Source organism: Rhinolophus hipposideros (genome assembly GCF_964194185.1).
Source record: "Rhinolophus hipposideros genome assembly, chromosome: 26".
Classification (NCBI taxonomy): Eukaryota; Metazoa; Chordata; class Mammalia; order Chiroptera; family Rhinolophidae; genus Rhinolophus; species Rhinolophus hipposideros.
Window position 1 is genome coordinate 7,795,001 of NC_138072.1, and position 16,666 is coordinate 7,811,666.

General features: G+C 41.5%; 1 protein-coding gene across 1 annotated transcript in view; it reads right to left on the reverse strand.

Annotated features, from left to right (window-relative positions):
• The window catches only part of USH2A (usherin), a gene marked incomplete at both ends in the record, with an annotated part of 554,530 nt that overhangs the window by 63,058 nt on the left and 474,806 nt on the right, over window positions 1–16,666 (reverse strand). Inside the window, 3 exons of the mRNA XM_081039194.1 lie at window positions 7,066–7,423; window positions 13,783–13,945; window positions 15,346–15,504. Of these exons, the coding sequence (XP_080895320.1) occupies window positions 7,066–7,423; window positions 13,783–13,945; window positions 15,346–15,504 (680 nt within the window). The remainder of the gene's footprint in view (window positions 1–7,065; window positions 7,424–13,782; window positions 13,946–15,345; window positions 15,505–16,666) is intronic.

Consider the following 16,666-nt stretch of genomic DNA (forward strand, 5'->3'; position numbering starts at 1 on the left):
AGAGCGAAGGAGATGATCTCTTGGCTCTAATAGGGTCCTTCAGGGGAAGCCATCTTGTCTCAGGTAGTGGCTACTTTCCACTTGTGACAAGAGCACCGTAGTTCAATTAACTTTTGCCCTTCACTGCCGTTTGCAGCTTGCTGTCCCTGCTAAATGGCACATATTCTGAATTTATGGCCTGGGCCTGTTAGGGTGTGGACTAGTTCATTTTACTTTCATATATGTGTTTTTTTGTGTGTTTTTTTAACAAGGCTCTGTAGATTCTTGGGTGTCTAAATGTAATTCAGTTAAAAGGCAGAAACTAACAACATATCCGAATTAAAGGGCAAATAGTCTCCCCACAAACCATCCTTCATACATTGAGAGTTGCTCTTGGGCATAGTGAAGTAGGTAGATGTCAGCTTGGCAGAATCTGTGTGTGTGTGTGTGTGTGTGTGTGTGTGTTGCCAAAAGACCTCATGTTTGCTGATATGATCTAAGGGAATGGGCAGGGTGCTAGGTGGCATGGCGGCAAAGGTGAGTGGAAATGTCTGTGAGTGGAACTGCATGTGAGTGGAAATGCCTGAGGGGGCCTTTGGAGGGTAGGCAGTGGGTGTTCTGGTGGAGGAGGTGATGGGCCAGCACCAAACTTTGGGGAAACAATATGCACCATCTTGCTTTAGGTGACTTAGAAAGGAAATAGAACCTAATGCAATAGTTGAGAAATTACGTGGAAATCAACAGACTGGTATCAGGAAGCATTTAAATTTGCAAACTGATTTTGTCAGAAGGTGAAGAATGCTTAAAATGCACAAAACACAAGGTGATTCCTTCATGACCAAATCCGTACATAGGGTTGCCTTATACAAACCAAAACTTGTTCTACATTTGCTCAATTTTTCCAGCTGCTATTATTCCAAACAGTAGGGCTTCTCAAGTCTTACTGCCTATTTATAAAGTTCTTTGTACACACATTAATTTATGTAGCCCTTGCAACAGTCTTGTGAGATAAGTAACATCTTAGTTCAGACTTGTCAATTAAGCACGAAGACCATGGCCAGTTGACCAGAAAGGAACAAGATGTGTGAAGGGAGCCTTCAAGCAGATGGATTCAAGATACACTTTAGAAGTAGAATCAATAGGACTTAGGGAAGGATTTGGATTTGAAAGTAAGGAATGGGAGGACTCAAGGATGGCCTACCTGGATTAAGCAACTAGAAAGATGATGAGGCTACTTAGTTAAGTAACAAGATATTTCAGGATGTCTTGGGGAATAATGAGTATAGCTTAGAAAAATAGGTGATAAGTAACTCTACTGGAACGGCTAGCCATACCTGTGTAGCACTTACAGAAAGAAACAATCATCCTTACACCTTCAAGCCCATGTTCCTCTGAAGATCTTCATAAGATCACCAACATAAGAAAGGATCCAGGTTCACGGAAAACAAGTTAAAGAAGGGAATTCAGTAGAGAAGCTTCTCCAGTTATCTTTTTATTACTTGGGGGTGGGAATGGGGATACCCCACTCTTCTCTTTCCAACAGAACAGCATGAAGAAATTGGGGGTTTCTGTTAGAAAGGTGAGGTGGACACTACTCTTTTCAGAAGGCTTGCTACTGAGAAAAAGTAACTCACAGGGTAATTTTGCTGGAGCCACTAGGAAGGAGAAGGGTCTTCTGAGATTCTTACATGATCCCAGGATTTGGGGATTATGGCCGAACACGAGCTGGGACCTGCTTCTTGTTCAGTGGATTCTGAAGTGGTGAGGCTAGCTGGGTTGGACCCAGCAAGACACATCAAGTAGAGAAGATAGTGATGGACAAGTCGTACTTTCCTTATTTGATAGAACAAGTTTTCTCCACACATAGTGGATGCCAAGAAAGGAACGAGTTTTGTCAATGTGACAGAACTTGATACTGGCTGACTGTTTGGGAGAAAGTTGCCCAGAAGTAAAAGAAGTTGTGGGGTGGACCTCGGGGGCAGTAATGGATAGGGGTGCAAGAAATTAGCCAGAGAGTATATTGCCTGTACCAGGGACAACCTGGGGTTCCCCACAGGGGACTTCTTCGTAACCCACAGAGAAAATCCCATGAGGCACCTGCCCCACAGAAAGCAATGGTGGATGGCTTAGAACAATAGTAATGAGTAAGGCTCTGCTCCTTTTTGTCTAATTCCATCTTGTTCGCCAAGATCCTGGGGAAGTCAATAAAAGAAGAGAAATGAAGAAGAGGAAAGAAAATGGACATGCCCTTTCTTCCCCACTATAGTTCCCTTATAACAAGGCAGGCTTTAGACTGGATTTTTTAAAAGCACCTCAAATGAGTCCTGATTACCAAAACTGAGCTGGTCACTGTAACTGAAAGTGACTGGAAAACCGTGGGACCTGTCCTAGAGATAACCAATGAGTGAGCAAGAGTGGCCTGGTGAAGCTGTTGGAATAAAGTGGGTGGAGAAAAATAAAACTCTGTCAAAGAAGTAGTTATACAAAGTTCACGAAGACTTATACGGATCTATATTTTTCTCAATTTCCAATAATACTGAGCAAAAAGTAGATCCCCAATAAATATTTGTGATTGGTAGGGTATTATTAGAAAAAAAGGGGGTGGGGGTAAAGTTAATGTCAAACCAAATACATCATTACAATTAAAGAAATGGGTTGTGCCAACAAGTAATCATTGTTCGGTGTGACATTTACCCACCCATGTTTTGTATCTTTTATATAAAAGAATGGCACAATTATCTCAGATTATAAAATGTGAAAAGCTCAGCTTATAGAACCGGTACAGAAATGTATGATAATTGTTTTTATTACCATTTCTTTTCTTCATTTTTTAAAGACAGTTACCAAGGAGTCCTTTTAGATAGCTAGATCTCCCAGAATATTTGTCTTATAGGTCTTATAGATGGATCTTGGGAGAAGAGGCTAAGAATCATGAAATTTTAAGAGTTACAACTAAGTTAAGATCATATGTAAAGAGCAATAATATTTTACATTACACTAAGACAACATGAAAATGGAATTAAAAATCAATTCATCAATTAACTCACAAACTATCCATAATAGGGGATTTTGAAGTATCTCACCCCCTTCCCCATATCTACTTAATAGTAAAGCAGTTTGAGAAGACCGCATGAGGAAATTTTGAATATCTCCTCCTTGACTTTGGGCAGGGAGTTTGGCAACTAGAATCTAGAAACTAGAGTTTGTAATTCTGGATTTAATTTCAAGATTGGAAGCCAACTTTTAGTGACCCATCTAATAGGCTTACCACTCAGCACCGTATGCTTGATTCTACACAGGGTCAAGTGCCATCTCTCTTTCAGGGTACCGGGCAAAAGCATGATCTGGGCTTGATGTTTTATCCCCCTTATGGGGTGGGCACAGAAATACTCAGAGCACAGACTAACAGGTAAACCACCTTCACCTTTAAATCCCAAGTTATTTCTGCCAGTGCGATGGCAGGTGCCAGTGTGGAAAAGCAAACAAATTAGAGTGTGGTGGCAGCCGTTCTGCCAGCCTCGCCAGGAGTGTTCCCTGCAAACACCACCGTGGAAATCCTGATGCCAAGCAAGGCTAGGTAGCGTTCTTTCCTGACACTGCACAATTCATCACAGAGCTAAGGGAATTTAAGGACTTCTAGCTAAAGGTTGTTTTCCGTAGCGGTGGGTATTTGTCCGAAGAGACCCTAAGAACCTACATCTCTCTCTCTCTTCCCCTTAGAAAGACCTACTTAGGTCCAAAGGGAGATGAAGCTTTTCATGAGGTTGGGAGAGAAGCTGGTGATACATTAAAATCTACACTCCTTCCATTTCTCCTCTCCTGCTGCCTCATCGGCTGCTGCTGCAGCTCCTGCCAACACATATGCTCTCCCCCCCATGGAGGGCCCCCACTGCCAGTTCTCCACCCACTGCCACCGTCAGGAGGCTCCATGCATCCATCGCATCTGTTTTATGTGGCTCTCCCAGCCACGTCCACCTGTCTGTAAACAACTCTGGGACAACTACTGATGGCATGGCACTGCGGACCACTTACCCATGGCCCCTAGTACAGACATGGGGTCCCCATAAGCAACTGACTACGTGAGGAGGGTTAGTGATACCTCTTGCGAGTCCTTGGACTGGATTGCAATCCTGCAATTGTGAGGATGGATTCTGTCTCTCACTAATTGAAAACACAGTTCCTTTGCTCTGGAGAATTTCAGCCGAAGCTGTCTATGAAACAACAACTTGAAAGATCACCTAGGGCAAGCAAAGAAATGGAAGGAGATAGTGGAGATGCTTAGCGGGTATAGGAATTAGCGAAATAGGAAGTAGAGCCAGGAAGGCTCTCAGGGAAAGGCTTAAAAGGGAGTCATCATAACATGAGCAGCAGAAACTCAGAAGCAAAGACACTGAAAAACCTGAAAGGCCCAGCAGTCATAGCAATCTGCGCCTCAGACTCGATTCTCATCTCCCCCCTGTCTCTGCTCTGCAGTCTCATGTCGACTTCATAAATACCCTTGCGTGTCGAACTGAGTATTGACAGATTGAATATAGTACTCAATGACTATTTGCCAAATTGGATTGACTCGTCAATAATGTGTTCTTGACCCTGAAGACACAGTGCACTACTGTCGAGAAGTCCTGCTGTTCTGAAGAAGAAGAGAGGGGCTTAAAGGACAGGAGGAGAGATTTGGCTCGGATAACAGGAACACTTGTCCGGTGGTGAGGAACTGGGTTTAAGTGGCAGGACCTTCTCCTTTAGACAGCTTTAGCATTCTCTTGGGAGTGTACGAATGGATAAAATTCAAAGGCTCTAATTTTGTATGATTTCTTCTGCCAAAGATGCCACAAAGAGTCATAGTGGCTTCCCGCTACGGCAATGTGGCCTACTGGCCAGAATGTTTGAACACTGGCCCTACTGCTCTGTGGGACTGTCCTTGTTGCTAAACCCTCAAATGGGACTTTTCCTGATGAACCTAATGAAGTCTTCTCCTGGGAGTTTCAGTCCAAAGATCCAGATTTTTTTTTGGGGGGAGCACTTTGAACACACACACACACACACACACACACACACACACACACACACACACTTAAATTCAAAAATAGTATGCAGAAATATTATTGTCTCTCGATCATGGCTATTTAGCATTGCAAGGGGTAATCTTTAGAAAAATGGAAGAGTACAGCAACACCAAGCTGTCAGAACAGGAGCCATGTCAGGGAGGGCCGATGGCCAAAGGGTTCCATGAAGCTTCAAGTGGGGGGGCCACAGGCCTCCCTCCTTTTTAGACATGTGTTAGTGTAATAAAAAATCTTTAAGTCTTGTGCTATAAAATGAAACCAGCTACACAGGGCAGACTTAAGAGACTAGTCCACAAGGGAATTCCAATAAACCTGTTTTGGGAGATTGAATACTGACACTTATGCCCCTGAAAACCACATTTTAAAATACCAGAGCTTTAATCATTGCAATATGCGGGCCTTCAATAAAATATATTTAAATTAAGTGGTCTCAATAAGAAAGCTCTTGTCAAATATTTTTACTTGTTTTTTCAGGTTTTTTTTTCTTTCTTTCAGGGTAGAGAAGTTTAGAACATAAATTTCAAGGCTATGATAAGAAGTAATATATTTCACATATCAACTAAAACAAATCTTCTACACTTAAGGACACTGCTTCTTATGCTTATAATGAATGATTTAGAAGATGTAACATGAAAGATCCTGACATATAAAGATAATTAAATGTCAAGGAAAAATAAAGGACCAATTCTGAAATAAAGATTTAAAAAATATTATCCCTTCTATTCACACGTTGCTTATTTTTTTAGCCACACAAGAAAATTAAGCATAAGGACAGTGAGAAAACATGGTAAGTTAACTATTCATTGACGAAGATTCTTTGGGAGTTTCTTTAAATAGATTCACCCAGCACTATTTACATATTTTGATATGTGTTATATTCTATAATCTTCACGTAAACTGAGCTGCCTAAACTGGAGGCAAGGAAACATGGTTTGGTCTTTGAAAATAACTCTTTATGCTGTTTGTGCATGGTTTCCTATTTATGAGGTGTTTTCTTATTTAGTAAGATCGTATCACATTTTGAAAACCAGATGTATGTAACTCCTAAGACCACAGAGTTTCATCTTCTCTCCATCCAGTAGGAGGGCTTTCTGTCAACTTCTCAGAGCATTTATGTATTTATTTTTTTGGTTACCACTTGGTATAAGGTATCATTATCTCTTGCAATGCGATTTACGGCTAGTAGGTAGTGGGGTATGAATGTGAATCTTGGGGTTGAGGGACACTATGAGCTGCAGTCTACTACTTCATTGATTGTTGTTTTTCTTATGTTCAGTTCTCATCTTGGCACTATTACACAGGAGAAAGCTCCCGGAAACATGGACCACCATCCTGTCTCTGTATCTCCCATAGAACCTCAGGCAATGGCAGGCATAACGGGCACTCTCAGGAGACACCAGGTGAACTGAATTAAGTTGTGTTGTGGGCCAGAGGGTGGCCGACCCAGGAAAATCACAAGTTACAGCGCGTGTGACATTCATAGCTATGTCTGTCCGTTCTGATAGATATATGTAGAAATTGAATTTTCTTATTCCTCAAAGAGCCAATCATATCACATACCTAGATCTATCTAGAGATACCTATTCTGATCTCTTTATCTGTCATGGGTGATAGTATTTCATTCACAGAATCTCTATCCTAGACAGGTATCTTATGTGATGTAACTGGCTCTTTGAGAAAGAAGACAATTACATTTCTGTCGCATTTCATCCTAGCCTCATCCCCCTGGGGTATAGAGGAACACTTTTCATGTTTCCATCTTATGGCTTTAGACATCAGGCAAAGAGAGAGTCACTTATTTGACTGAAGTAATACAAATTAACTGTGGTCTGCAAGCCACTTTCCAGCATCCCTTATACTCAGTTCCATATCTTATCCCCATGACTACATTGCTTCTTTTCACTTGGGAATTATTTTCATATATTTAATCCCTAAGTGAAGAAAAATAACATTGGGTAAAAAAATGGAATGTCAACATATTAACCAGAGAAGCTAAGCTTCTGTTATTTTTCTAAGGACTCACCATTACTGTGAAAGCATGCACCGTAGGGATGGTGAATGTTGGATCGTCGGCTCTTTCCTGATAGACCACGCGGTACTGGGAGATGACACCATTGGGAGAGTCTGGCTTCGTCCAACTCAGCAGGACTGAATGAGCCCCGGTGGCTTGAGCCCAGGGCGCTGGCAAATCTTGGGGTGGGGCTTCCAGAGTCCGCACTGCTGACCACAAACTCTCCACTGAGCCCCTGGAGTTTTGGGCTCTAACCTGATATTCGTAGAGCGTGAAAGGTCTCAGAGTATCTTCAGCGTCATCGGTAAATTCAAGGGCTCCTTCTGACCAGACAAACACGAGGGTCTCCTCTTCAAGGCCAGAAGGACGCCTGGAAGGAAACCCAGAATGCAACGGTGACAGCTGCACACCTCCAAACCAGGTTTGCAGACAGAATAAGAAACTATTGTTTAGAAGATTTTGTTACCAACTCATCTTTTCAACTGTCTCTTCCCGGGGTCACGATGAAGACCAGATGAAACAGTATACCAGAGACCTGACAAAGCATCATGTAAAAAATGTGGTTTTATATATATTTAGCTAAATCTTTGAAAACCTTTGGCTTTGGGAATTTGATGGCCCTCTTGTGGATAAGTCACAATGCCTTAAGTTTGGGCAATGACGAACTTTCTGCTGGAGGCTATGGAGCTTCCTCCGTACCTCTTGTTGACCTGCCATTCCCGCCAGCCACCCACCTCATTACTCCCGCTCCCATACAGGCGCCAGAATCTGCCCTCAGTGAGGTTCGCAGGGTCTGGCCTCTGTACTGGCTGCAGATACCAGGTGTGTCCCTGCGAGGGGTCCATTCCCACGAGAACCACAGAGCTCATGGCCAAGGTTTCCCCTCACTGAGTTTTTTCAAAGGTGTTTGCTAGGAACATAATAGAGCGAACTAACATATGGACTTCTATGGGAAAATAAAATGTTCTGTTTCGTCTGGCTTCAGCCTTTCTATGGCAATTCAATTAACTTTTTATTAAACTTTCATGAATGCCCATGGTTGTCATAAAACTGACATTCTTAAAAAAACTGCCTGAAAGTGCGAATTTTAAAAATCGATGCTTTATAAGAGATTAAGCATTATGTTAGCCCCAAGTTTTATTCACCAAAACCATGAAAGGATGCAGCCTGGGTAAGCGTTTCTTATCACTATCGAATACTTAATAAATTAATATTATGGTGAGGTAATATCAGCCCATCGGTCGCATTAAAGAAACCAGAATTATCTTTAGGTCTGAATAAACTTTGAATGGAAGAGGCTCAGTAGACCACAATTATTCCTAAGTTATTTAAGATTTCAGCTTCAACTGTTCATTTAACTGGAAGTGTTTCCTTGTGAACAGTCTGTGTTAAGGGAAATCATATTTCCAGCCCTCACCGAAGAGCTAAATAGTTATCCTATGCTTAAGCTCACTTGGGAGATACTTCAGTAATGCACTTTTCTAACTAGAGTTAATTTAATGTTGCGTAACACTAAAAACAAAAATAAGTATTTCAGCTAGGAACTATGTATTTGAAAAGGCATTTGTACTCATGGTATCTTAATGTAACATAACCTTGTAAAGAGTTCCCTACCCCCTAATTCTCTCCCAGCAATTCTCAGGGCTTATCTTCCAAAGCAATTAAAACAATCCTATATCGCAATGCATTTCCCATAACAATTTAAGATTATGCAACCGCCACCCTCCCCTCACAAAAAATATTAAGGGCACCCCAGATTTAAATAAACAGCCCCAAACACTTGCAGTCAGGGGAGAGAGGCTGCAGGCTCTCTCGGGCCCTGTCACTTAATTAAATGACCGTGGGCAAACTCACCTGTGTTCTCTCGTGTCTAGGTCACTTTGTAAACTGGAGTTAATAACCTTATAGTGTATAATATCCTAGAATTTCTGTAAGAACTAAATCAAATAACGCACATGAAAACCACTGGGTAAAATGTAACACGTGATACAAATAAAGTTGTCATAGAAATAATGCCCAAAGCTGTACTGAGGAAGGTGAATCCAGTGGTTACCGAAAGGATGCATTGAACAGAAGTGACAGAAGGGAGTCACACATAGGAAGCCACCTCCGCAGCCCCTAGGGACTACATGGTGTTCCTGATCTGGGCTGATGGTGGAGTTAAGGGACGCCCAGGAGATTTACCAAATGCTTCCTGAAGGTCGCCTTGTCCAGCTTTCTGAAGGGAGTGGCTACTCTGGAGTTGAAGGGAGAGACTTCAAAGATTTTCCCAACATCTGAAGACTGAATCTCATTTAAAACTCTTTAGAATTCACCGGCATATCCTGGGTGTGGTGCCAACCACCAAAACAGAGCAAACATGACAATAAAGCGAATCCCATGGATGCTTTGGTTCCCTAGCGCTTATCACAGCTACGTCAGCGTCCGTTCTCTTGGGTGCCTCCAAAGCAGTGTTTCTAAACAAGTCTCCTAAGGAAAAGTGTTCGGTGGATTCTGTAGATGGAAGTCGGATTTTGTGGATAGACTTTGGCTCTTTACAGGGCTATGGATGTAAGATAACGGGGGAATTCTGAAGGATCTTTATTACACAAACCAAACTTACTGTGCAGAGAAAGCAACTGTCCATGGTGGCTCTGAATGTACCCCATTAGTAACCAGGCTGCAAACCACTAACATAAATGCTGTCCCTATTAGAGGAAATCCTCTGTTTTGTAACTTACACAGAATTAGCACCACGGCCTAAATAAAATACAGTAGTCCTCATTACCCACGGTTTCACTTTCCATAGTTTCAGTTACTTCCCATCACTTGAGGCCAACTGTGCTCTGAACATATTAAATGGAAAATTCCAGAAACAAACAATCCATAAGTTTTAAGTGGTGCACCGTTCTGAGTAGTGTGATGAAACCTCCTGCCTTCCCGCTCACTCCTTCCTGCCCAGGATGTGAACCGTCCCTTTGTCCACTGTACCCATTCTCCACCCATTAGTTACCTACTAGCCTTCTAGGTTATCACACTGATTGTCCTGGAATCGCAGTGCTTGTGTTCAAGTCTCCCAGGTTTTACTTAGTACTGATGGCCTCAAAGTACAAGAGGAGTGATGCTGGCAATTCCGATATGCCAGGGAGAAACTTTCCAGCGCTCCGTGTAAGTGAAAAGGTGAGTACGGTACAGGAATAAGATAGTTTGAGAGAGTGCGCGTTCATGTAACTTTGATTACAGTATAATATTATAATTGTTCTCTCTATTATTAGCTATTGTCACTCTCTTACTGTGCCTAATTTATACCTCAAACTTTACCACAGATATGCAGATACAGAAAAAATAATATTACATGTAGGTTTGGGGACTATCTGTGGTTCCAGGTATCCACGGGGAATCTTGGAACACATCCCCTTCGGATGAGAAGGGATAACTGTATCAAATTTAACAGGTAAACTGAACAGAAGCAGTCACATTGACAGTCTTGCTCTTAGCAGGTTATTGTTTTGTTGGTTTTTAAAGTCATAAACATCTCATTTCTTTACCGGGGTAGACACTTTTTAATAGAATCGTATCATTAACTCGAGAAGGGGATTACTGAAGGAAAACGATTTGGAGAGTTGGAGAGAGCAAAGTGACAAGCAGTTTCAAAGTGGGATTGGCAAGTTGGCTTCCTGCAATTTAATGAAAATATCTGCATAGGCGAAACCCTGTTTTGAGCTAAACGTATTTCCTCTGGTGGTGCTAGAAGAAAGAGGAGGCGAATGAGGAAGGAGAAATTACATGCTATCACCTCCCCAGAAATACTGCAGGCTGTGGCTATAACTATATTATAAAGGGCTCTATGTAGTCCCAGAATGAAAAAGAGCGATGCGTCTACCTTCTATTTCTGTCCTTACAAATTTCTGATTTTTTTTTTTTGCAGCTATCTAAGAAAAATTTGATATTGCTGTTGTCTAAGCACATTTAAACTTCAGCTGAAATAACGGCCAAGTGATTCATGCCTATGTAGGTGAGTATAATGATTGTATCTGGAGCCCCAGTGCGCCATTTTCATTTCACTTTAAATAAAAAACAAAATGTATCTATGTCAGTCAGTGCCCTTCTGCTGTACTCAGAGGTATCAAACAGGCTACAATTATGATTGTGAAGTGATTGTGTCACATTGGAGGAAGGTTTATTGCTTTTGAGTCTGCTAGGCAGTAACACATTCTGTTTCATATTACTCTTTATATCATTGTTTGGCTGTGACTAGAATAATCAAATGCCATCAAATGCTGTCAAATTCAATTTACAGTATTTTTCATTGAAGCGGGCTTTCTGCATTCTATTTCCTGTTTCCCCTCTCTATAGCTGCCATGGAAAAGTCATTGTAATCATGAGCTTTATTTACAAAACCAACAGAGTGAAGCCACATCCTGGTCTATAACAGGTACTTTATTTCCCTTTATTCAGAATAGGAATTGGATGTGCTTTTCTCATACAATTAGCATTAAGTAGATGAAAGAAAACTATTCCAAGAGGATGGACATTTTAGGGCCTGCGCTAATGTGCTTAGCGTAAAATGTAAATTCACATTAGCCATTTTTTACATGTTCATGTAGATTTGGATCAGAAATATTATTCTTCAAATTAATGTGTGCTGAGCAGAAATTGGGCTTGCTCATTTTCGGCAACGCCATCTCCATAAGCAGGAAGCAGTGATACTGACAAACCCTGGACTCATCACTGAAGGTTGCTCTGAATCAAAGTGTTTCAGTACCTGAAGCTGCCAGGAGGCGCCTGAACTCAGTTTCACAATGCATCCAGGCTGCAGGACCACACCAGGGAAGGAGCCAGGCCACTGGGAGACTAACAGAGGATGGGGAAGAGGGGATGAGAACCTGAAAAACAATGGGCTGTGCTGTGCGTGCCTGACGCCAATAATTTCTTTTGGGATGGGGTTTCGGATCTGTAAATCCTTTACGTCCATGTGTCTGATTCACTTAGTGTCTGTTCTGTTTTAGCGCTAAGGTCTGAATGTCTGTACCCCAACCCACCCCATCCACATGTGGAATCTTAACCCCAAGGTGATGGCCTTTGGGAGGTGATTAGGTCAGGAGAATGGAGCCCTCCTGAATGGGATTCATGCTCTTAAAAGACACCTCACAGAGCTCCCTCACGGCTTCTACCAGGTGAGGACACACGGAAGGACTGCCCTCTATAAACAGGAAGTGTGAGACCCACCTCCTGTTTACAGAGGGCAGTCCTTCCATGTGTCCTCACTTGGTAGAAGCACCTGGATTTTGGATTGTAAGAGACTGTCAGCGTGAGAACTGCTATCGTAAGGTCAGGGTTAACGGCCCCTGGCTTGAAACACAACCTAAGTGTAAACACAACCTGACTGTAAATTCCGAGATGTGGGCAGTGACAGTGAGGAGACAAGCGGCCCTGTAGCTTATCTTATACTCTTTGAAGCTGTGTAAATCCTGCAGTTTATCATATACTCCTTAAAGCTGTGTAAGTCCTGTAGTTTAATTACTGTGTGCCTTGAAGATGCTATATAAGCCCTGGGTTTTAAGTGTTTGGGGTCCTTGTTGAAACCCGCTGAGTCGGGCAGATACTTGGACCCGAGCTAGCTGGAAATAAACCTCGCTGTGTGACTTACATTATCGTGTGACTTCTGTTCACTTGAGGAGGGGTTGACTCCGGACCCTAACAGGACTTCCCATCTCCAGAACTGTGAGGAATAAACGTTGTTTATAAGACCCCCTGTTTATGGTATTTTTGCTATAGCAGCCTGAGCAAGCCAAGACAGACAGCAAGCTATCAGCAGACAGGCCATTTGCCTCCTTGATTGTTTTTGGCTTACTTTCTTTCCCTCCTCTCAGTCTCCACCTCTCGCTCGCTCCCCAGCTCCCTTTCTCTCAACCTCTCTCTCCCTCCCCTTCTCATTCTTTTTCCCTCCGTCTCTCTCTTCTTCCCTCCCTCTCATCCTCCTCTTTTCCTTCATTATTCATTATTTATGTAAATACATCATTAATTTTAAGCTATGCCCATATTGACCAGGCAAAGACTGGATCAAGGACAGCAATACATTTCAAACCAAAATGCCCACAGTGTCTCTCTTGCGTGTGTGTGCTCTCTCTCTCTCTCTCACACACACACACACACACACACTCCTCACTGTCTTCCCTTCCTCTTCCCTCTCCTTTCCCCGTTTCCTTTATTTTAGGTGGATACACTTAATAAACTCTGCACATCAGGTGAAAAGAAGCTATGTTAACACCATCAGCCAGTTGAGTGGAAACACAATAAAACAGAAGGGGAACTGCAGAATGGAGCCACTCTTCCCACATATGAAAAGCACCATCTTTTGAGGATGAGCGAAAGCCTTTCCAATGTGCACATGGTAGGTGATGAGAAACAGCAGGAACCTCATCCAAGACCTGGTTCTTCTTCCAGAAGGACCATGTCCCCTTGGTCAGTGAGCGTCTAGAGGCCCTGCCACATGAAAGGCAAGGCTTGTGTGACTATGGGGTCTCCTTTCAAACAGAGCTCAAATAAAAATGTCACATGGCAGTTGGGGCTTTCTTCCTTGCATAATGTGTCACCGTTTCCAGCACCAATTTTAGTCCACACTAGGTGCTTCAAAAATCATGAATCCCCATCCATCCCCTTATGGAAACAGACAATGTATTTGATTCCACAATCCTGGGATAGTATACATTGTCAATAGCTGAAAATAATAGCAATCGTCACTATTACCTGTGAACAAAGTAGTTGGTGATGACGCCATTTGGTTTTTCAGGTGGCATCCATGTAACCTGTATGCAAGCTGCCCCCAGCACCCTAAGAATGGGGGGATTTAGATCCATTGGGGCAGTTTCAGATGTTTTCACAAATGTTCTAGGGCTAACTCCACAACTTCCTTGAAAAAAAATTGAGACTTTTAGTAATCTGTCAAAGAGGGAAAAGAGTTACACACGTGCACAGAAGGCTAAGGATATCATGAAAATCATTTTAGCTGAACTTTTGGATACACATTTGTACACACATTTTAGACTAGTACAGTAAATCTCTACAAATTTGAATGTTTGAGTAGGGAACCGTTTTTGGAAAATCCATTAACCACACGTATTTATATAGGCATAGGCAATGCAGCTTCTGTACTTCTGTACTGAGGTTTCTCGCATTTATCGCAGCCGTTCTTGCCAGCGTGATAATGCGCTTGACTTTCTCAAGTATGTGACATGCACGTCTTCATACTCTTAGCTTCTTTGGTGCCAATACTTTAAAGTAATGACCACCTCTCAGCACACAGGAATCAAACAATTCACTTGAAGGATATGGGGTCTTCATAGCATAGTTTTAGGGACACAGAGATGCAGAAGTTGATTTTACATGTAAATCAAGAAAATCTTAATTTAAAGCTATCTCCATGTTGATCAGGGACAGCATTACCCTTCAAACCAAAAGTCCTCGGTCTGGTTTGTGGAGGGCAGTGGACACACTGACTCACAGTTTCGGAAGGAAGCCCAGCAAAATCACAGGCCCCTCATCCTAACCATCTCCATGGGAACTAGTACCCATCCGGAAACAGACAGTCCCAAGGACAGACGTGTCACACAGAAGTTCCACATGTCGAATACAAGGTGGGACACTTCTTTGGTCTAAGGTGAAACAACATGTTTTGTGCACGAATATGAGTTACACCTCTTCTCTTAGCAATCGTGTTATATATTATACAACATTTGGAAGGATGAAGGGTGTGAGAGAGGCACCTCTTGACAACCACACAGATGATGATTTCACTGACCACTAGATTAAACCATGTCACTCAAGGTGACAGCTTATGTACTTGAGACAGGGTTCACGGAAGTACTTTAAAATACATATGTATGATCCTGTGTGTGTAACTAAACTTCTAAATAACGTCTTCCCTCCCTGCCATCCTCCTCCTGAATAAAACTTAAAACAGAACCAACGTGACTACATTTTCTATGACATTTTTGTAAAACACATTTTGTATTATATTACCAATAATTTCTTTATGTGATCGAGGTGTTTTTCTTTTAAAGGGCCTTATAAAACAAGACTTTGCAATACCACCATTTCAATACATTTAAATATTTATGATTTAATGTGCAGAGATGCATAATGCTTCACTCAATGCTACGCTCTGATATTCTGGGCAAACAGTCCAATATAAATAAGAAAGGAAGTGTTCATCTTTGTATTTGGATGGAGAATCGATTCCCTTTTTTAATGGAATTTTTTAAATAAAATACTTTCTTATAAAAGCCCAGGACAAGTGTCTGAAAGACTCACCATTTTGACATGCTTGTATCCTTATCTCATACTGTGTGAATGGAGCCAAATTTTCCAGAACAGTGGATCGACAATGACCAACAGAGGAGGTGAGAGATGCTATACTTTCTGCATTGAGTAAGACATTGTACTCCACGGGCACTTTGGAGATGAGGATCCCTTCAAAGACAGAGAAACAGAGTAAAGACATAGGTGTATGCGACACAGAATAGTCAACAAATGTTTGTATTTTAAGAACAACGTGTATTTAAACTTTTATAACTTGAAGGTATATTATGGCTTAATATAGCAATTAATAACAGTATGAAACTTAAGCCAAAAAATATTTGAATGCATAATTCAAAAGTAAGAAATGGGCATCACTCATTTTAAAAAAAAACACAAATGAAGTATAATAGTTCTATTCAAACACATAGTCTACAGGCCAATAAAAATGAGGGCACGTTTCACTTCTTAAAAAATATGAGACAATTAGAAATAGTGTCATATATATTTTCCTAGGCTCACTTACTCTTCAAGTACATTAAAAAACACCACTTTTGCTTGTGACAATAATTTCTCTGTAGGCATTGTGTACGCGTCCAGTCTGACACGTATTCTTGACATAATAGCCCACAAAGTATCCAAATCATAGCCCACCTAGAGATTCCCCAGTGCATTAATTATTGAGTCAGGACAGTCCACTCTGTCAGTGAGACTTATGGATCTAAATACATATGAAATTTGAGTTCAAAAACTGTCATTTTTCACAATGCTTCCTAAACAAAGAAGGTCTTGTCATTTTAGCCTCTTCACAATCTATCCATAGAATTAAATGCCAGTACATTGTATGTGGTCGTGAACAACACACACACTTGTTCAAGAAGAAATGGACCTTGAATGAAAATATATAATGACGTCTCACACTAAATTTTCTCATTGATCTGGTACTCGTAACCTTTGTGGGTTTAATTATTTACCTTTGCAGTACTTAAGTTTATCTTTGCTATGGAAACAATGCAATCTACAGCACAGGCCTCAATAACCCATGAGTGAGAAGGTCTAAAGACTAAAATGTGGTTTTGCTTTTTGTAAATATAGCCCTAATAGATGAAGGGCAGAAGGGCTAGTACAAAATAGTGACGCTCAAGAATCTGTGTGGAACAGATGAAAAGGAGATGTCTCTGTAGGAATGAGGAACTATTGGTCATTGTTACAAAGACCGATCAACTGCTTCCTTTGGAAAGGTGCTAGATTGTGTTGAACCCAGACTGAGAATTTTTATTTTAAATGTAGAGCATTCTAGTTAACCTGGCTGTTGCACTTGTCCTAGTAGCTTGTA